This window comes from Podarcis melisellensis (genome assembly GCF_964234715.1).
Source record: "Podarcis melisellensis genome assembly, chromosome: Z".
Classification (NCBI taxonomy): Eukaryota; Metazoa; Chordata; class Lepidosauria; order Squamata; family Lacertidae; genus Podarcis; species Podarcis melisellensis.
This window is the reverse complement of record NC_138547.1, coordinates 46,603,389-46,624,004: the sequence shown is the minus strand read 5'-3', so window position 1 is coordinate 46,624,004 and position 20,616 is coordinate 46,603,389. Positions and strand designations below refer to the sequence as shown.

The window sequence follows — 20,616 nt, the reverse complement described above, 5'->3', positions numbered from 1 at the left end:
ATCTAAGGGAACCTGACCAGTAGTAGTTTTTCATCAAGCAGAATAGACGCTAAGGAAAGGAACTCAAATTATGACATGGCTTGTCATGGTAGAATTCCTTAAGAGAAAAATTACAGGAGTATTGGGAATGATGAGAAAATAAAGGGGCAATGGCTCTTTCATCTGGGCACATTTAGGTGCTCAAACCGTTTTGGAGGTCTGTTTGGGTGAGCAGATTGAGGCCTGCAATTAGTATTATTGCAGGTGTACATACATTTGGTGTATGCAGTTCTAAATGGTCGGTTGTCAGGATGGCGGTGTTTCATGAAGCTTTTGGTGTGAGAGCATCAGAGAGTGACTGGAATTTTCTCCCTTTAGAGGGCAATGTGGGTGGATAGGAATCTAGGTTCTTTTGCTATTGGAAACTCAATTCATGAATGCTACCTGCCTTTCTTGTTGCCAGTGACTGGCAGTCCATATGCCCAACCTGTTTGCATGTTCTTTGCATATCTAGGCAGACCATCGCACTAGACTTTTTGGACTCACTTGCTGAGAGGTTTAAAGGATTCCCGGATTTTGGCAAAATCAGTCTTCTTCAGATTGAACTCCTGATACAGACAATGAATGAGTCGCTTGCCCAAAATATAATTGAAGGTGTTATTGCAGGTCTGTGCCAGTGTTCTTTTGATGCTCCTTGGTGGTAACTCAGTAAAAAGAAAAAATCATATTGGTCAGGCCTGTCTAAAAGGGGCAGTTTTTAAGAGGTATCTGAGAGAAGGCAAGGGGTGGTTTCTGCCAAACATCTACTGGCAGGGAGTTTTACAGGGCAGGGCCTGCACACTAAACGCTCAGTCCCTGATGAAGGCCAACCCCCAGAAGTGTCCCATCAGAGGATTTCAGGGACTGAAGGGGAGTATAAGGGATCAGGTGGTCCTTAAGGGGCTTCAGGCTCAGTAATGGTCCCCTTCCCCAGGCAGCAACTTCCTTTTTGCCATCCCACATGCCATTCCAGTTCAAGATATAGGAACTTCGGGAACTGGGAGCCCACAAATCAATTTCAGCAGCTCCATATGATAACAGTTAAGGCCAGTTAGTTTCTGTCTCTGCCCAGTTATTAACAATGACCTAGGCTTCTAGACAAATGTAAGGGTTTGTGGGGAAAGTGGGGCAGAGGAAGGTGGTTTTGAATCCCTGACCCACTTTTCCACTGCAAATGCTGTTGTCCTCCTCTTCCCTGGCCTGGCTGTCCTGTCAGGAATGGGCCACACTGGTTGAGGATATATTGCCCTTAAGATTATCTTAAGCATATTTGCTTGGGTGAAAGTAACAGGTAGGACTTAACTTTGATTGAGCATTCTTAGAACCAGGCTTTATGTAAGATGCCAAGAGTCCAGCTTTAGTTAAGGTCACATTTTAGTTTGGCTTTGAGGATTTTTAATAGAGTGCACTTTGCTCCTGTCCTTGCAAATATGTTTGATGCTCTAAAATTGGTGAAGTGCTGAACTTTGTCTCCTCAGACCACAACCAAGGAAAGTTTCTTCGTCCTGAAACACTGGATCACCTGCACCGTGTTCTGTGGGAGAGAGCTACCAAATACTATAAGGTTTGGAGCCATGCAAAGTTTTTCTTCTTGTTTTCTTCTTGCACTGGCTCCCAGTGGAATACAGGGTCATGTTTAAGGTGCTGGTTCTAACCTTTAAGGCCCTATTCGATCTGGGACTCTTGTACCTACGGGACTGCCTCTCCTGGTATGCCCCGCGGAGGACCTTATGGTCCACAAACAATAACATCTTGGAGGTCCCGGGCCTCAAGGAGGTTAGACTGGCCTCGACCAGAGCCAGGGCCTTTTCGGCCCTGGCCCCAGTCTGGTGGAATGCTCTGTTGCAAGAGACCAGGGTCCTGCGGGACTTGACATCTTTCTGCAGGATCTGCAAGATGGAGCTGTTCCACCAGGTCTTTGGTCGGGGCTCAGTCTGACCCCTCTCCTTTTACAAGACCCTGCATACAGGTGGCTTCTCTAACTCTTCTCACTGGCTCATACAAATAGCTGAGCCTGGTGAGTACTTAAGGTTCCCAACCCCTATAGTTATAGTTATAATTTGCTTAATCCGATTTTAAGCTGTATGTCAGTCGATTGCTGAATTTTGTCTTAATGTATTATATATTTTTGATGTTAGCTGCCCTGAGCCCAGTTCTGGCCAGGGAGGGCAGGATATAAATTAATTTTATTATTATTATTATTTGACTACCACACGTGGTTAACTCCTTATGTATGGTAAATGCAAGCAGTCTGTGGGCTGAACCCTGAATGTAGCATTCCTTTGGAACACCTTCCCACTCACCTTGCACTTTGCCAATATTTTGGGTATCTGAGCTTTCAAAATAAACAGGTACAGGAATAAGTTTAGCAGACATGGACTGGTTATGAAATGAAATAAAATGCAGCCTCTTTCATTTTTTATACTCGAGGTTCCTAAGCCAGTATTTTTCAAGGGCTGTGTTAGTGGTTTTCAGCAAGGATTGTTGTGCTGGATTGCAGTACATACCTTTCAAAATGCAGGTGGTTCCCCAACTCTGAGATCTAAATAATCAGTGTTATCCTAGCCTGCTTGGCTTTGAGAAGTCACCATGCTCTCCAACCTCCTATTGATGAAGAACAGAACAACTGCATACTTGTTCACAACCCATGAGCTTGGAACTCACAGAATACAATCAGTTTAAGACACAATGCTTATTTTCTAGGAGGAAAAGTATTATGAAGCCCTTGAGTGGTACACTTACTCATTCAAACTCTGCTCAGGCAGACAAATAGAGAACAACTTTGCAAGTTTGGAAAGGAATATGGCTGCTTGCTTTCTTCGCTTGAAAGAGCCTCTCAAGGTATTTCTCCAGCCTCAGGTGCTGATGTTTTTTCCAATTTAACCTTCTCCATGAGCTTATGGAAAGTCTTAAATTTTGCTTCTGTTTAATATTATCAGGCCTGGGGTGTTTTGTGGGGTGGGGGTACGGGCAAATCTTCCTTTCGAAATGTGGGAGATGTAGCAGCCAAACCTAACATTGCTTATTCTTGCTACATGGTAAGATTAGGGGCTGACTGCCACAGAGCTGTGTGGCTGATTGGCAGGCACTCAGACCATAGAAATGCAATTAGTAGTGTGTGTGACGTCATTTCCCTTCATCTCTTGAGTGGGAACAGTCAAAGATGTATTCCCCCCGCACCCCGCTCTTTGACCAGCTGTGCAGGAGGACGGATGTCCACTTGCTCCAGATCAGGCAGTATGCCTGAGACTGCTTTTACTGTAAATATATGTATTTTACTGCTGCTGTAGCTGAGATCCAGTGCAAGACTATGAGTAAGTATATCATATTTTAAGGCAGCTTCCAGTTGTCTGATTTCTTTTTTAAGGGGGGTAAACGAAAAGAGGAAGTCGGCTCGCTTCGCAGCTGGACTTAATTAAAAGAAGGCCTGACAGCCAATTCCTTTAATTTTGCTGCTAAGGGTGGGACTTTTAAACTCTTCATCCCACCCACGTGGGTGCCCGGAGAGATAAATTGCAGTTAATATATCCTCTCCTATCTATTAAAACCCATCCCACAAGAAGGTTGTTTTTTCTTTATTTAATGTTGGAGATGTATGTTATGCCAGCCCAACAAAAGGTTGTTAGGAGCAAGTGCTGCAATCAAGTTTTGCATGTCTTGTCATCACCACCCAGTGATGGAAATCATTCGCCTTCAGAGAGGGAAGGGTACTTGTCCAAATTCCTCCTTGTGTTTAGGTTATTAAAGTTTAACATTAATTCATCTGAAAAATGAGGTTTCTCCTTGCATATATTCGTGTGGTAATTGATAGCTGAAACTATGGTTCTATCACCCGTGTGGTCTGTTGCAAAGGCACAGAAGACTATACTGCAAACACCTAAAGGAACATCATTTGCAGCCCAGGCAACTGCTGCAGCCAGTTCTGCCTTGCTCATAGAAGCTCTTGGCATCCTCTGACCCTCACCTGTGGTCACAAACTTGTGCTTGCACTTGACTACTCAGGAAACAAGGCTGTGTGCATGGCCCTTCCTCACATGGTTCCAATTCATCTCCCCACCTCAAAAGCCTTTAATAGGAAGCTCTCATGTCCTGCTTGTTCTTTACACCTGCATAGTTGCAGCAGCCGAGGCAGCCCCTTTTGCTAGAAACCTACAGTGCACAGCAGAGCATTGGATTGCGCTCTTGTTCTATTTATTTGCAAAAGTATTTACACGCCACCCTCTTGCCAAACATCAGTATATAGCAACATAGTAACAACACAAAGCAATCACTCAGGCAGCTGGTTTGGCTGCTCTAGATATTTTAGCATAGAACTTGCGAGACAAAATGCCCAACTTCTGAATGAGGCCAGCTGGGCCTCTGTAACATGGGAGACAACTTAACAGTGCTGCCCTAGATGACTTCAATGATCAGGCTGGAATATAAGGGCTCAGGTTAAGATATCCTGGACCCCACATTATTCAGAGCCTTGCCTATCAACACAAGACTTCAACCTGGACCAGTAGCTGCAAGCCTGCAGTGACACATTTTAATAAATTCAATGGGATTTTGTACTGAGCAGGTATGCCCAATCTAAATATTATTAATTATTTCATACTACTTAACAGACTGTCGCCATATGTATGCATTCAAACTGTGCACAGTTAAAAGTAATTTGTTATATTATTATTATTAACAACAAAAACTGGCTAAAGGTAACCCTAAATGAAGCAACAGAACAGTAAGTTTTTTGTCTTGCGCGGTTAATCTAACCTCATGATGATAATAGTTTTTCCCTTTGGTTTTTGAACCCCCAAGTCAAGGGTTGCCAACAGCTTCAAATATATAGGTTACCACACGCTACCACAAAGGAGGCGTGGCAAAACACAAAATGATTGCTTTTGTCATATGATACAAAATTAGAGACGACCTTATGTTTACTATTGGACGTCAACCATGTCATGCTAGTCCTTATTATGTAGATGACACCCACCCTCCCCGATGCTGGTGCTGCCTAATATAGGATCACACTTGTAGTGTTGGAAGAGACTCTGAGGGTAATCTAGTCCACTCCCCTGCAACAGGAAGCATTTCCTCAGGGCCAGGAAAGATATACGAGGTAGCCACACACCATTTTCATTTCACAGAAATCACTTGGAACAGACATGCACTTTTTGCTGCCTAACTTTCTTTCTAGGAGGGCTAGAGACTTAAAAAATAAAAATAAAATAAAATAAACCTCAAAACCTGGGGTACCTGCCCAGGACCACCACTAGAAGACTTCCTGGATGCCAGGCTGGTGGCTCTTGCCCTAGGTTCTCTGTGAAATGATGTAAATAATATCAATGTGTTCCATGCATCCTGTGTGTTTAATTGTTGTTAGTTGTCCTTGCTTTAATACTTAATCTGCAATCCTGCTAATCCCTCTGTCTGCAGGCTAAGGAGGCCTTGAAGGAAGCCGAGAGGCACCATCCTAACTGCATATTCACTTATTTTTATTTCTATAAAATTGCCATCTTGGAGAACGACGTGGCAGCAGGTAAAAACAGAAGGTGGTGGAATATTTAGTCATATTTTCTGCTTTGGGATTTCCTATCTTGCCCAGGAGGACTTAGAGGTAAAAGTGGGTAGGGAACTTTGGGTTCTGTAGTTTTCTGTCCTTAAACTCATTAAACATTACAGCTTCTAACTTCAGCAAGCTGTCTCGTTGTCTTCTCTATACTTGTCCACAGCTATATTTGTAACAATACCGCCTTCTACAGGAATAGATTTCTGTTCTTGAAAAGGGTATGCAAGTTACGCAGAGGAAACTCTGCTTTCTGCCTCCCTTCTATGTAGGACTGCCAAACAGGTGTAGTGAAGCCACAACCACCCACTTTCTACAGTGTGGATTTGAGCTTATGGAAATTGAAACCTAGAGCATCTTAAAGGGGAGAGAGACAGGCCCATGTCACATCCTAGCAATGAGGCAGTGACTGGTCAGTGTGAGTGGGATTGCCCAACATTATCTCATGGAATAATAGCATGTTTGAGCAACTTGGCTTAGCATTCTTGATGTTACGGAGGGACAGAATTCACTGGCAATTATAGTGACGAGATCTGAGGCTTTGGAATCTGTTACGTCAGAACATGTCATCTAGCAGAATTATAAGGGGGCTACAGAGGTTTCAAGATTGTGTGTTTTTATTACTTACTTACTGCATTTATATCCCCTTTATATCCTCTAAGGAGCTCAAGGTAGCCTACATGATTCTTCCTCTTCCCATTTTATAGGTCTCCCAGGTCCTATTACATCACTGTATGACCTCAGCACCATACTGGCTCTCTGTTTTGAGTGCCACGGTCAGTGACACTCATCTGGGAATGCCAGTAACTCTCTCTTATCTTAGAAAAGAGATACATAGTCATGATTAGATAAGGGTTTCCTATATTGATAGCATGCTTCTTTCCTGGTTGCAGTTATTGGGAGTATTTATATGAATGTTAACTGTAACTATTATCCCTATGTGTGTATACCATCGGTGGTCTTGACCACAGTTATTTGGTCACATATTTGGAATCAGGATGGTATATTTTGGGATTTCAAATATACCACGTTAAATCCAAGTTTGTTTCTTTGTGTAATGATGAGAGTTGCTTTTTTGAGAACTTTTACACTTGCTACAGTCTCCAAACTGATTTGACTAGCAAGCCACTCAGAGAAATCTTTCGGAGTGAGGAATATCCGAACTCTTAACATGCTGGTTCATACAGTAGAATCACGTTACAAAAGCTAAGGCCATAATATCATCTTGAGAACCAGTGCTATTTTTCTAGAAAAGGAGATGTCAGAACTCACCATGAGTGCTTCCCTTGTTTTCCTATAATGGGCAACAGTGCCCACTTGAGAGGTGATGGGACTGAGTTCCAGTGAGTTCCAGCTGAAAAAAGCCCTGCTGAGAACTGTGGTTTGTTAAAGGTGCCGAGAATTATACCCCATGAGGAGAAAGCTGCAGTTCCTAGAATTTTTGGGTTGAAGTCATGTGCTTCAAATGTGTGTTGAAGGTACTTGAAACATGTAGTGTGGATCTGCCTGTTTACCCCTGGACTTGCTGAGCTCACCTCACTGTCCTCTGTGCTGCAGTGAGATGCATGATATCTCCAGTTACATTAGAGTTGTTATTTCTCTGGGTTGCATCTATGCATATAGCTCAGCGTATGCAGATCTGTCCTGGTTTGTCCTTGCTTTTGGTTATACATACAGAGCTAAACACACTCCATCTGTGGATTATTTGGCAAAAAAATGGAATGCCTGGCCTTTGAAGGGATCAGATTAGGGGTTTAGTAACCATAGTAATGAGCACAGTGGATAGACAAGCCATGTACTTTCACAACTATAGGAGCACTTTGTTGCCTCAGGATAGGACACCTGTATGCCTTGAACAACCAGCTGCTGATCTGAGAAACCACAACCACTCTTGTATGAACTAGTACAGCCTATCATTAATGTCTTCCCTGCTCCCTCACCTCCACCTTCTTCTTCATTTTTTTAAGCTTCCCATGCAATTGATAAAATGGAAAGGGCCGTAACGGACCCAGACTCAACGACCTGGATGTCAGAACAAAGTTTGGCTAACCTCCTGAAATTAGCTGCCCAGTTTGCTTTAGAGGTAAAAAAAAAAAAGTTGGGGGGCTTCTATCCTGATTTTCTGTCCTGATTTTCGTATAAGTGAAGCACCTGCAGCTTGTCTTTCTTTATTAAACTTCCACAGGTCTACTTTGCAGAGAAATGCATTGGGTCTAGAAAATTTGGTTTTCTTTCTCTGCTTTGTTCTTAGTAGCCCTTGCTGGTGTGCATGCGCACATAAATCAGTGTGTGGCATTTGACCCCTTTCGCTTCTGTGGGAGAGCTCCCACTTACAAGATTAAATGGGTTTAATGAATACTTCCATGGTTGCTTGAGATCGGGTTCACAAAACAGACTAACATATTCTGGGGACGGCCATAGCTCAGAGTGTCTGCTGTGTATTCAGAAGGTCCCTGGCTCAATCTGCAATGGCACCTGAAATCCTGGAGAGCCACTGCCAATCTGCATAGGCAAGATTGAGGTCAATGGGCCAATAGTCTGACTCAGCATAAGGCAGCGTCCTACATTCCCATGTCTCTCCCAGCGCTACCTAGGTATCTAGATTGCAGAATTGTAGCATTGGAAGGGACCGCAAGGGTCATCTAGTCCAACCCCCTGTAACGCGGGCATCTTTTTGTTTGTTTTATACACCTCCCACCATATGAAAATTTTGCAGTAGTGTACAAAGAGAGATAAGAAAATAAAACTAAAATACAGAGTTAAGGCAGCGTTAACTTGTGTCTGTGAGATCAGCATAGACAATTTCCGGCAATGCTATCCGGACAAAGCCTGTTGATTTTTTCTTTTCTTTTCTTTTAAGAAGTCTTAAGGAGGCTCCTGAAAGAGCAGGTTGTTGCCACCATCCTAGTTTCATGGGGGTAATGTATTTACAAAGTGTGGGTGCCACTACTTGTAAAGCTCTGCCCCAGGCAGTCATTTAAATGAACTTCCAGGGACTGTGGCCCTTATAAGAGGACCTCACTTGATGAACTTTTAATTGCTTTTGCTTACCAGAGACTGTGCCAAGACATTTCATTTCTGCTATGTTTGAATTCATGGTACTCCAGTCTTGCACTGTGACAGCAAATTCCTTTGATTGTATGTGAATGCCCAGCAAGTACCATATTTTTCTGTGTATAAGATGCTCCAGTCTATAAGATGCCCCCTATTTTGGGGGACTTGCATTTAAGAAAATGGGGGGGGGGATGCTGAAAATCACTAACTCAACTGACAAATGCTGACGTTCGCTCACATCGCTGAAGCCAACAGCAGCCAGCAATTGCACGCCCAATTGACACAGCAGCAGCCAATCCAAAGCAGCCCTTGAAGCAGCAACCAATCACCCACCAAATTGCCACTGACAAGTTCTTGCTCTGCTCATGGCTGCAACCAATCACCAGTCCCCCCATGCACTATCCATGTATAAGATGACCCCCTTTTTAAACATTATTTTAGAGTAAAAAAAACCCATCTTATATACGGGAAAGTACGGTACTTGCATTCACTTAGGAAGTTGCATTTACACAAGACTCAGACTATTGGCCAATCTAATTCAGTATTGTCTATCCTCACTGACCAGCAATGGCTTTCCAGAGTTTTCAGGTAGCCTTTACCTGCAGATGCTGAGAACTGAAGCTGAGCTCGGAGCAGATGCTCCACCACTGAGCTGTGGCACTTCCTTCCACATCCTCAGTTAAAAATGGTGGCAAGCCATCTGTTGCTTTTTATGCCCTGAAAGGAGCTCTGGTAACACCCAGCAGTCCACAGGTGCACTCCCTAACCTGGAAACTGGAAACTTTCAACCTGTTAGTTCAGAAGCCAGCTGCTTCATTTCCAGTCTGCAATTGTGTGGTGCAGTTCAGCAGAAGTGGGCTTTGTTCGTTGCTACCAAATATATCTTTATGGGGAGGGGGGGGGGGGAATGAAAGTTGGCTGTCCTTGGATTGGTGTTTGCTTGTGTGGTTTTTTTCCCTTCAACCAAAGCTGCTTTTGTATCCCGTTGCTTAGAAAAACTGTTTGCAGGAAAAAAGTGAAAATAAAACATGAGAAGAATTCACTTCTAAACCAGCATGTCTAATGCAGTCTTAGGAGTGGCATTCTCAGGTGCTTGTTGAGAAACAAGTCTCACCTGCCTTCAGTGGGACTTCAATCTCCAGCAAGTGTATTTAAGGTGGCAGCCTTTGTCTAGCTATCCTGTCTCCTCCACCCGGGCTCTTGCAGTTTCCAAAAGATGAGAGTTGTTGCATTGCGGCTACTTAAAGGCTTTTGTCATAGCCTACAGCTGCCTGGAACATAAATGTGTTTTTTATGAATATGGAGATACTTTTAACCTTTTAAAATGAATTCAGCCACCTACTGTTATTTTCTATCTCATTACTCCTCTTCCAGTTAAGAGGTGGTTCAATTAAAATATGTTCGATGAAGATGTTGTTTAAAAACATTTTTATCCTGATGTTCAGCTGAAAAGGCACCTAGAGTGGCTTATATAAGATGAATAATAATAAGAAAAAACAGTTCCTGCTCACAGTCTGAAAGATATGACACACAAAAAAGAAGTGGAGGTTGGTTGGTTGGTTGGTTTTTTGTTCTTGTTTTTATTATATATTTTGTGCTTGTTGTGAACTGCCCTGAGATCCGCAGATGAAGGGCAGTGTACAGATTTAATAAACAGAATAAAAATCCAGTTTTTAAAGTTATAATAAGCAGCTGGAACAGAAGCATCCCGGGGGGGGGGGCAAATACAGCTGGATCATGTTTGCACCATATGTTTAAAGCACATGGCCTCCCTCAAGGAATCCTGGGAACAGTCGTTTGTCAGGGTCCTGGGAGTTGTAGCGGTGTGAAGGGTAAAATGCAGTTCCCGGAATTTATTGCAGTAAGTGATAGGTAGTATGCAACTAAGTTTTGCTCAGAGAAGATCCACTGAAATTTACGGGCTTAACTTAGCTCTGCTCATTCATTTGAGTGGGTTACTCTGTGTGATAATCAGCTATATTTTATGCCGTGTGCTTTAAACTATGTGGCTGTGGCCCTCAGCAGATTTGGCAGAGAACCCCCTGCTTCCCATCTCCCTTTCTGCTGCTTTCTGGCGGAAAGGCTGCCTGCCTGCCTTTGGATGGAGGGAGGCCTCAAATGGAGCTGACCTCCAAAAGAACAAATGGAGTAGTCCAGTAGTTCAGTCTCCTGCCGTCTGATGTGATATACAGTGGTGCCTCGCAAGACGAAATTAATCCGTTCCGTGAGGCTCTTCGTATAGCGGTTTTTTCGTCTTGCGAAGCAAGCCCATTGACAGCTTAGCGGATTAGCGCTACAGCTGTCAAGCGGCTTCCAGCAATCAGCTGTTAAGCGGCTTATCAGCGGAACAGCTGATAAGCGGCTTAGCAGCTTAAGAAAAGGGCGGAAAAAGCGGAAAAAAACCCGCGGGGGGATGCAAGATTTTTTTCGTCTTGCGAAGCAACCCCATAGGGGAATTCGTTTTACGAAGCGCCTCCAAAACGGAAAACCCTTTCGTCTAGCGGGTTTTTCGTCTTGCGAGGCGTTCGTCTTGCGGGGCACCACTGTATTGCAGTTTCTCACATTTCAGCTTGTATTAAATGAATTCTGGCTTCCATTCTGTGCTTTATACCGTATTTTTCGCCCTATAGGACGCACTTTCCCCCTCCAAAAATTAAGGGGAAATGTGTGTGTGTCCTATGGGGCAAATGCAGGCTTTCGCTGAAGCTATCCACAAGCCTGGCACGACTTCGCACAGCTCTCCCACGGCTTGCCAAGAGCTGCCTGCAGGCTTCGGGCTTCGGGCAGCTCTCCGCAAGCCGTGGGAGAGCTGTGTGAAGTCGCGCAGCTCTCCCAAGGCTTGAGGAGAGCTGCCTGCATCCTGAACTCAGCACGCCCCAGGCTTCGAGCTCTGTGCAGCTATCTGCAAGCCCGGCGCAACTTCCCGCCGGGCTCCCTAGGCTTGCGGATAGCAGCCTGTTCTGGGGTCGGGGGAAGCTTGGGCTTCCCCCGACCCAGCCCCGCGCCTGAGGGGGAAATATTTTTTTCTCCCTTTATTTCCCCCCCAAAAAACTAGGTGCGCCCTATGGGCCAGTGTGCCCTATGGGGCGAAAAATATGGTACTTTTGATTGAAACGTCCCCCATGATTTGGGGGCTCTTGTAACCTGACAGCTGTTTGACATGGCAAAACAGAAATAAAAAAAATATTTTTGTATTTAAGCTATGCGTAACACCAAACTAATGATACATGTTCTTTATCTTTATATGTTATATCACTGATTAACTAACGTCATTCTCCACCTGCAGAATAGGCAACATTGTGCAGCTATAAAGGCCTTGGAGTGTTTATCTCTGCACTTGGATGACTGTGGACTAATAGCTGCAGATTTTAAGTGAGTAACAAAATACAGAACTATACTAACTTCCTTTGTCATTAAAATGTTCTTAGTATTGAAATGCAATAGATCCAGTGTTGTTGCCTGAGTGGAAAAACCCTCAGTCCTGATTCATAGCTAAAATTCCTTACTTGTGTCCCAGACAGGAATTCAATTCTTAAAAGATATCCCTGATACTTGTTCTTCTGAATGTGTGCCTGTTGGTTCCTGGAGGCTTACTGCTGATGTTTGCCATTAGATGAACACTTCCACCAGTGGAGCTAGTCTGCTAGGGCCAGTGGGCCACAGCTCCATCCACTTCAGCCTGACCCCGGCCCTCACCGGCCTTCTTACAACTAAGGAAGGGGTGGCTTGGGCTGTCATTGCCTTGGGCTCCCTGCCTTGCACCCTAGGAGTCCCAATGGGCCCCACTGGAGTTGAACAGGGAAGGGATGCTCAGCCTCTTCTTACCAAGCAACCTCATACTTATATTACTCTGGGACCAGAGATAACCGCGATGCTACGTTGTCCAAAAGGCCACCAAATCCAATGCACGCTCAGCCTGGGCGAAAAGGGGAAAACACTATCAGAAAATGCAAATAACCACGTAAAAGCAACAGTTTAGAGGTACCACTGCCTGCTAATGGGGGGGGGGGAGTGTCTGAACCATAGGCAAGTAGGGTAGAAACATATGGAATATGTGTGGGGGGGGGGGAGAGAGAGATGAGGGGTCAGTTGCAGAAGTTATGCCCTAGAGGTTGCATTCTGCCTTCCCTTATGTACTTGTGTAGGTGCTCTGCCCTGGCATTCCTAGTTGCTGAAACAGAGCCTGGTGTTGTGTTTCTGTGTTCTGGAGCCCTGAGGTGAAGTACCTCTTAGGAGCCTAGGCACATAATGGTTAGCAAAGTGCTCAAATTCCCCTGTGCGATGGGAGGCCAGGTTGTTTTCTCGCAAAGTGCTCCCTTTGTGTGTGAAGTACCTTTTCTCCATGCCTACCTATTATAAAATTGTTCCATGTGAGCACCTAAGTGTTTACAGCATGAGGCTAGAAAGATACAGCCCTGTGATATAAGCCCTCTCAGCTGAGTCACCTCAGTGGACCTCTTGAATTCTGGTCTCCCTGTCTGGGGTTTATATACTGGCAGTAGCATGCTGTGTGATTGAGTGGGCTTTTGTTGTTGTTGTAGTAGTAGTAGTAGTAATAATAATTATTATTATTATAATAAGAATAATTATTTGTTGGTTGGTTGGTACCCCACCCATCTGACAGGGTTGACCCAGCCACTATGAGCGGCTTGCAACATATATAAAAACATAATAAAACATTACACATTAAAAGTCTTCCCCATGCAGGGCTGCCTTCAGATGTCTTCTAAAAGTTATATAGTTACTTATCTCCTTGACATCCGATGGGAGGACATTCAACAGGGAGGATGCCACCACCAAGAAGGCCCTCTGCCTGGTTCCCCGTAGCTTCAGTTCTTGCAGTGAGGGAACTGCCAGAAGGCCCTCAGTGCTGGACCTCAGCATCTGGGCTTAACAGTGGTGTTGGAGACGCTCCTTCAAGTTTACGGGCCAGAGGTGATTTAGGGCTTTAAAGGTTGTCCACCAACACTTTGAATTGTGCTCGGAAAAGTACAGGGAGCCAATATAGGCCAGCAGATCAGTTATGCTGGTAGCAAATGTCAGATTCTGCCGATGTTAGCAGGGCTTCTTCCATCAAATCCTTTTTTAATATTTATACATTCTTTATTAGGTTTTCACATTTTTATATGCCTTATCTCTCACCAATTCAAACATCAAATTTCAAGGTTCTCTGAACCTTCAGACTTCATCCCCTCCCTCCCATGGGTTCATATATTAAAAGTTTAAATTTTCTGCATCTTAAGCTTTATCCAACTAGTGTATATCTCTAGTTATCACAATCAATTTCACATTACAAATGTCATTTCAATGCTACCAATGATTTTACCTGTTTACAATGGTTTTTTAATAAACTACAAATTTACTCCAGTCTTTGACAAATACTTGATCCTCTTGGTTTCTGATCTTCCCTGTCAATTTCTCCATTTCTGCGTATTCCATTTAATTTCATCTGCCATTCTTGCTTTGTTGGTAATTTTCTTCTTTCCATTTTTTTAAAAAATAATTTTTATTTAGGATTTTACATTACAAGAAATAAAAAATAATAAAAAACAAAAAAGGAAAAAATATCCAACAAAAATTGTTAAAAGCAATCAATCTTTCCATCTCCTTAATTTTCATTTATTTGTTTCTCGGACCTCCTCATACCACCCTTTTTTGTATTCCAAATCAAATTATTAATTCAACAATTTCTTTCCCTCTTTTTGCTACCCAGATCTTATTCTTAAATCATTACAATCTTAGATTTTTACTTATATAAACCCATTTTTTCATATTCTTCTAACCCATCACAGCTAGAAACCACTTAGTTCCAATCCAACATTATTCTAAAATTCCTTAATTTTAAAATATCTCTGTAGATAGTCTTTAAATTTCTTCCAATCTTCCTCCACTGACTCTTCTCCCTGGTCTCGAATCCTGCCGGTCATTTCCGCCAGTTCCATATAGTCCATCACCATCATCTGCCATTCTTCCAAAGTGGGTAGATCTTGTGTCTTCCAATATTTTGCGATAAGTATTCTTGCTGCTGTTGTGGCGTACATAAAGAAAGTTCTATCCTTCTTTAACACCAATTGGCCGACAATGCCCAGGAGAAAGGCCTCTGGTTTCTTCAAGAAGGTATATTTAAATACCTTTTTCAGTTCATTATATATCATCTCCCAGAAAGCCTTAATCCTTGGGCACGTCCATCAAAGGTGAAAGAATGTACCTTCATTTTCCTTACATTTCCAACATTTATTATCGGGCAAATGATAGATTTTTGCAAGCTTGACTGGGGTCATTTACCACCTGTAAATCATTTTCATAATATTTTCTCTCAGGGCATTACATGCCGTTCTTCTTTCCATTTTTAGGCTAGTAACATTCTCGCTGCCACCGTTGCATACATTAAAAAGTATTTTGTCTTCTCTTGGTAATTCTTCACCTATTAAACCTAAAAGGATGGCTTCTGGTTTCTTAACAAATGTATTTTTAAACATTTAATTCATTATAAATCATTTCCGATAAGTCTTTTACCTTATGACATGACCACCACACATGGCAAAATGTACCTTCTCTCTCTGTACATTTCCAACACATATTTGATTTGGTTTTATACGTTTTTGCAATCTTACTTGGTTATGTACCAATAGTACATCATTTTCATATAATTTTATTTCAACAAACAGCATGAAGTAATTTTTATTTCCTCTTTCCACAACTATTCCCAAGATAAAAGTTGAATATTTATACCCAAAATCTCTAGCACAGTGTATCGTCACTGCCTTAACTTATCTTTCGTATGCCATTCCAACAATAGTTTGTACATTTTTAATAATATTTTCACCTTATTTTCCAGCAGATCACTTTCAGATCTTGATTTTTCTGTAATAAATCCTCTTTTTTAAAATCTACTTTAAAAACATCGTTTAATTGGTAATACTGTAGCCAATCTGTTAATATTCCTCTTATTCAATTTTAATTGGCCATCTGCCTCTATCAGCAACTCTTTATGGGTGGCCCAATACCCTTTCATGTTTACTTTTTTAACTGAAATTGCTTCCAACGGGGAGAGCCACCATGGTGTTCTTCGCTCTGATAAGTTTTTGTAACTATCCCATACCTTGTGGATTGATTTCCTTATCACGTGGTTGAGGAATCCTCTGTGTACTTTCGTTTTTAATATTTAATGCTGTATTGTTTTTAACACTCTATTGGAAGCCGCCCAGAGGCTGGGGAAACTCAGTCAGATGGGCGGGGTATAAATAATAAATTATTATTATTATTATTATTATTATTATTATTATTATTATTATACCATAAATATGCATGCCACCCAAACATATTATCATGTCCTTCCAGATCTAATAAATCTGTATTTTTCAACAAAATCAAATCCCACAACCAGCAAAGACAGGACACCTCATAATATAGTTTCAAACGTTCCATCAAATCCTAGAGCTCAGGCAGTGGATCTTCTGTATAAGATTGCACCCCAGAATTGAAGATTAAATGATAACGATGAGATGCATGGAGGTGGCATGGCCTTTCCAGAGGACAGGCCGATGCTTCGAGTCAATAGGATTACTAAGAATAATTTGCTGTAATTTATTTTGCCTACAGGTGTTTGGTTCCACTTATAATGTACAAAATCAATGGGAAGACTGGAGAAGAAATGTGAGTTGCACTTCATTCTTACAGCTGTTGTTATTCACTTTGTACAATGCATAGGTGAAGAAGATTAGGTGACCAACTTGAACTGATTTGCAAAGTAAAGATAGAATCCAGTAAAAGAGAATTAGCTCGAAGTTCTGCTGTTGCATTGCCTTTTGGACCTGGACTCAAAATTTCATCTCAGCCATGGACTCCAGATGAGGAGTGATAGTAGCAAAGGCACTGTTTGTCAGCCTTTGCTCTCCCCCTGTGCAGTTACAGTAACAGCAGCGCTCCTCAAGGCTGTTGGGAAGATGCAGTAATATGAACTGTTAATGCATTTGCAGTTCTTCACCATTTGCAGTTCTTCACAGAGGTGAACTTTGCGAGAAAGTACATTTTCCTGAAGGGAGGAGGGGATCCTCAAATGGGTTGTCCCTCCTGCCACTTGATCCACTAGGCCAGGACTTGGCTGCTTAGAGGATTAGATGAAGAACCTGCAAACCACAGGAGGATTTTGAATGAAGAGGCGGCTTGGAGGAACCAGGAAAGAAAAGAGCTTTTGGTTGAACAGGAGAAAGAGAAAGAGGCCAGGTCCTTATGTTTGTTAGATCTCTTTTCCTTGATTTGTAGGGCAACCTCATTCCAGTTCTTTCCTGCCTAACTCCCTATGCAGGTCGGGTGACAGAAGGTTTCTGTCATTCTTGTTGATTAAGGAGAAATAAAGTTTTCTGGATTCTTTCATCACAGTATCTTCAAGCTAGGAAGAACTTTCACTTGTTGGAAGCATCCGGCCAGGAACTGAGCAAATTTCCAGGAAAATCCTGACGTATGGCAGCCCATGTTGTTTTTGCCATTTCTCCATAAAAATAGCTCAAAAACAATTTTGCCCAAAAATCTCAACAACTTTGCCTCTCCAAAGGGTTGGTGGGAGTCCAACAGTATCCAGAGAGAGACATGTTCAAAGATATAAAAGGATGTCACATAGAGGAGGGAGAAAGGTTGTTTTCTGCTGCTCCAGAGCAATGGTTCCAAACTACAAGAAAGAAGATTCCACCTCAACATGAGGAAGAACTTCCTGACAGTAAGAGCTGTTCGACAGTGGAATTTGCTGCCCAGGAGTGTGGTGGAGTCTCCTTCTTTGGAGGTCTTTAAGCAGAGGCTTGACAACCATATGTCAGGAGTGCTCTGATGGTGTTTCCTGCTTGGCAGGGGGTTGGACTCGATGGCCCTTGTGGTCTCTTCCAACTCTAGGATTCTATGGTTTCTTTGTGAGAGCGTATCTACTGAGAAAGATGGCCCAGCCTGCTATGAGGCCTGGTAGCCTTCTATTTTCCAGCAGATTTCTCTGATGGGGAGGCTGGGGAGCTGTCTCCCTGACTGCAGCCCCTGAGGGAGGTTATGGGAGTGTTGCTCCCAAGGTTCGGCAGCCAAGCCCCGTTAAAAACTGGGTGCATGCATCTGCTGAGGCTTCCTTCAGCAGGCAAGTCCTACACTGTCTCAGTAGATGGGTGCCTGTCTGGTAAGCTTTTCAGTACCACATTCGAGAATCCTCTCCTCCCTGCAGGAAGATGTGACATTGGACTTACTGTGAAAGTTTGTTTACTTCAGGGAATGGACGGGACCTTACCTGCCCTAGGAGTTTGTTGTTGTTCTAGGCTGCAGATTTGGCATCTCAAGGACTCTAGTCTGCACTGTTAAGATGGCACAGGGCTAAATTGTTTTCTGGCTTTTCTATTCTGAGGGAGCATTGTTCAAATTTTTATGTTTAGAGGTTTTTCCATCTCCTCTATTTTGCCTTTTATTGGCTTTTGTTCCCCTCGTTAGGCCGCTCTTTGCTGGTATGTGCTTTTGCATTTTCAGTTTGCCTCTCTGAAACTAGAGTGAGCTTGTTCTCCCAGTTGAGGTCAAGATAGTTAATTGTGTAAGGACCTGCTTAATGGAGCAAATGGGAGAGAGAAGCCACCTGACATTCCTTGTCGAAAATGAACCTTCACATTAGGTCCAGTATCACATTTTATCTCTTACATTGCACTGTTTAGAGCAAGTTTGGATAACTTCGTCCCCTTCTTCATTTTTAGAACGTCTGATTTGGAGAACCTTCTAAAATACTTGACTGCAGGTATGTAGCTTGCTATGTTATAGCACTTCTCACTCACTTAGCTAGTGCAAAATAATTTGGGGTGCTGGTGAAAAAAGACACCCTGTTTAGTTCAATTCCATGACAGAAACTTGCTTAGATTATTTTTTTTAAGTCCCAGTTCCTTTATCATTTTGCATATTCCTGCTCCAGCCTACTATAGATATGATGAAGAATTCGGAAAGGACATGACGACATTTGAAACAAGAGTCAGTGAAGTTCAATGGTTTAGGAAGACTGGTAAGTGGTAGTCTTAGGGTTTCATGGAAGCAGCTCCCTCTGGGATGAATTGAAATTCCCCTCACTTCTCTTAACAGTTTAGAGGCCAAATCCTAGACTTAGAGCAACAAAGTTATAAGCTAAGGAGAATAGTGTGGGAAGATTTTGCTGATCTTAGCAGTGTATCATTAACCAAAAGGCATCACAGTTCCCTCTGGGGACAGATACTTAAAATGAAAATAAAATACATTTAAAGGGGTCACAACTCTCCCTTTCAGTCACCAAAAAATAAGGGACAGCAATGACAGATTGCAGTAAATCTGCTGTTTACATACAATGAACGGTGTGGGTTCATTTAAGGTGTGCACCCTGGTGATTTTGCTCAGCAGTTACTCATGGCAACTGATTTACATGACCTTTTTGCCACATGAACATTAATTCCACAGTAGAAGTGAGGGATTCAAAAAGACCAAAAAGGGGGAAAGGCAACATAGGTTGTATAGTAACAATATAGTTGAAGGGATCTCTGTGGAGTTCTCTGCTTATAGTCAGAATCTTGTTTTGTGGCACAAACGTTTTAATTAACAAAATGATCACCTATTGAAATAAGATATTGATGCCAAACTACTAGTTGTTTCCCGTTGATCCTAAATGCATGTCACATCATATTTGAAGTTAATACTGAGCCTACTTAACCTGTCAGAAGAGACAAAGCAGAGTTGTTGATTTTTGTGGTGTGTTTTAAATCCTGTTCTTTCTTACTTGCTCTCTAAGCTTGGACCTTTGCTGCCATGTCGGGGGGCTGCCTGAGACTAACAAAGGATTTATTTCTAATTTCATTCAAGGTATGTGCTTCTGCCAACATTCTGTGTGCTGCAATGAATGGTTTTATTTTCAGCTCAGCGAGAGTCCGCAAACAAAATGCTCTTCAGAGCATGTCACTTGGTACTTCTCAGATTTGAGTGTGTCAGTCATGTATTGTGTGCCATGTTACTGAACCGGGTCACAGAAAGCTAACAGTTGATTACTGTGATTTAGCAAGTTTGCCATTGCTGCAAATCTGTTACTGATTTTACTGAACCATAATTAACTCTATCACATAGGGAGAAGAGGTCCTACCAGCTTTAAGTCCTACTGTACAACTTTCACTAATACTCAGTAGGTCAACCTGGAATTGTTAATAAGAAAATATTTTGTTGAGCCAACCATGTTTAAACTTAGTGGCCTGGGGTGGAAATCAAAATCACTTCTGTTCCATTCTGAGGAGTGCTTTAAACTCTTTGCCTTGGGTTTTGACACTTAGACGTTTACTTTTAGGACCTAGCTTATTTTTTGCAATTTTGTTTTAAACTGTTTTTAATATTGCTTAATATTGTGCTTTAATGCTCATGTTGTTGTTCCAATTGGTGCAACCTGCCATGGGACCTTAGGGTGAAGGGTGGGTAATAAATTGTAATAATAAATAACAATAATGATGATAACACTAATAAATATTGGTGAGCTGGGGATTCAGTAGATGTAGAAGCAACCTTGTGATTTACTGCCAGCAGAGATCTATTTAAGGTAGAGAAACTTTTGGAGAAGTCAGGTTGCTGTGTCCTGTTGAAGTGTAAAGGAACGTGTTGAGCTATAACAGAGTGTGGGCAGCAGGCAGACAAGAGTATCCCAGCCATCTGGCAAATCCACTTGGAATCCAAATCCAAAAATCCTTTTTTCAGTTGTGGTCAGATGCAGTTCTGAACAGTTTGCTCACATTTTACATGGGGGTTCGGTTCCAAAGGGTCCACGCATACACAGTAACCCAGGTGGACCCAGCACTGAAAGAGCTCTTAAATTCTCCACCTTGCTTGCCAGGCAAGGTCATCTCAGTATGCCATCTCTGAAAGCCTTGGGATGTCGCATGAGATCTCGCAGGAACTTAGATTGCCCTGCAAGATCTCGCAAGAGCATCCCAGAGCTGGTACACTGAGTGAACCTTGTCCCCACCCCCACCCCCAGCAAAGCAGAG

At 42.6% G+C, this 20,616-nt stretch overlaps 1 protein-coding gene across 5 annotated transcripts in view; it reads left to right on the top strand.

Moving 5' to 3' along the window:
- TEX11 (testis expressed 11) overlaps positions 1 to 20,616 on the top strand; it is a 46,472-nt gene that overhangs the window by 19,025 nt on the left and 6,831 nt on the right. For all 5 annotated transcript variants that reach the window (XM_081896911.1, XM_081896912.1, XM_081896910.1 and 2 more), the window contains 10 exons: positions 494 to 645; positions 1,497 to 1,582; positions 2,722 to 2,859; positions 5,434 to 5,536; positions 7,531 to 7,646; positions 11,904 to 11,989; positions 16,220 to 16,273; positions 18,331 to 18,371; positions 18,543 to 18,629; positions 19,383 to 19,453. In XM_081896911.1, coding sequence (XP_081753037.1) covers positions 494 to 645; positions 1,497 to 1,582; positions 2,722 to 2,859; positions 5,434 to 5,536; positions 7,531 to 7,646; positions 11,904 to 11,989; positions 16,220 to 16,273; positions 18,331 to 18,371; positions 18,543 to 18,629; positions 19,383 to 19,453 — 934 coding nt within the window. The remainder of the gene's footprint in view (positions 1 to 493; positions 646 to 1,496; positions 1,583 to 2,721; positions 2,860 to 5,433; positions 5,537 to 7,530; positions 7,647 to 11,903; positions 11,990 to 16,219; positions 16,274 to 18,330; positions 18,372 to 18,542; positions 18,630 to 19,382; positions 19,454 to 20,616) is intronic.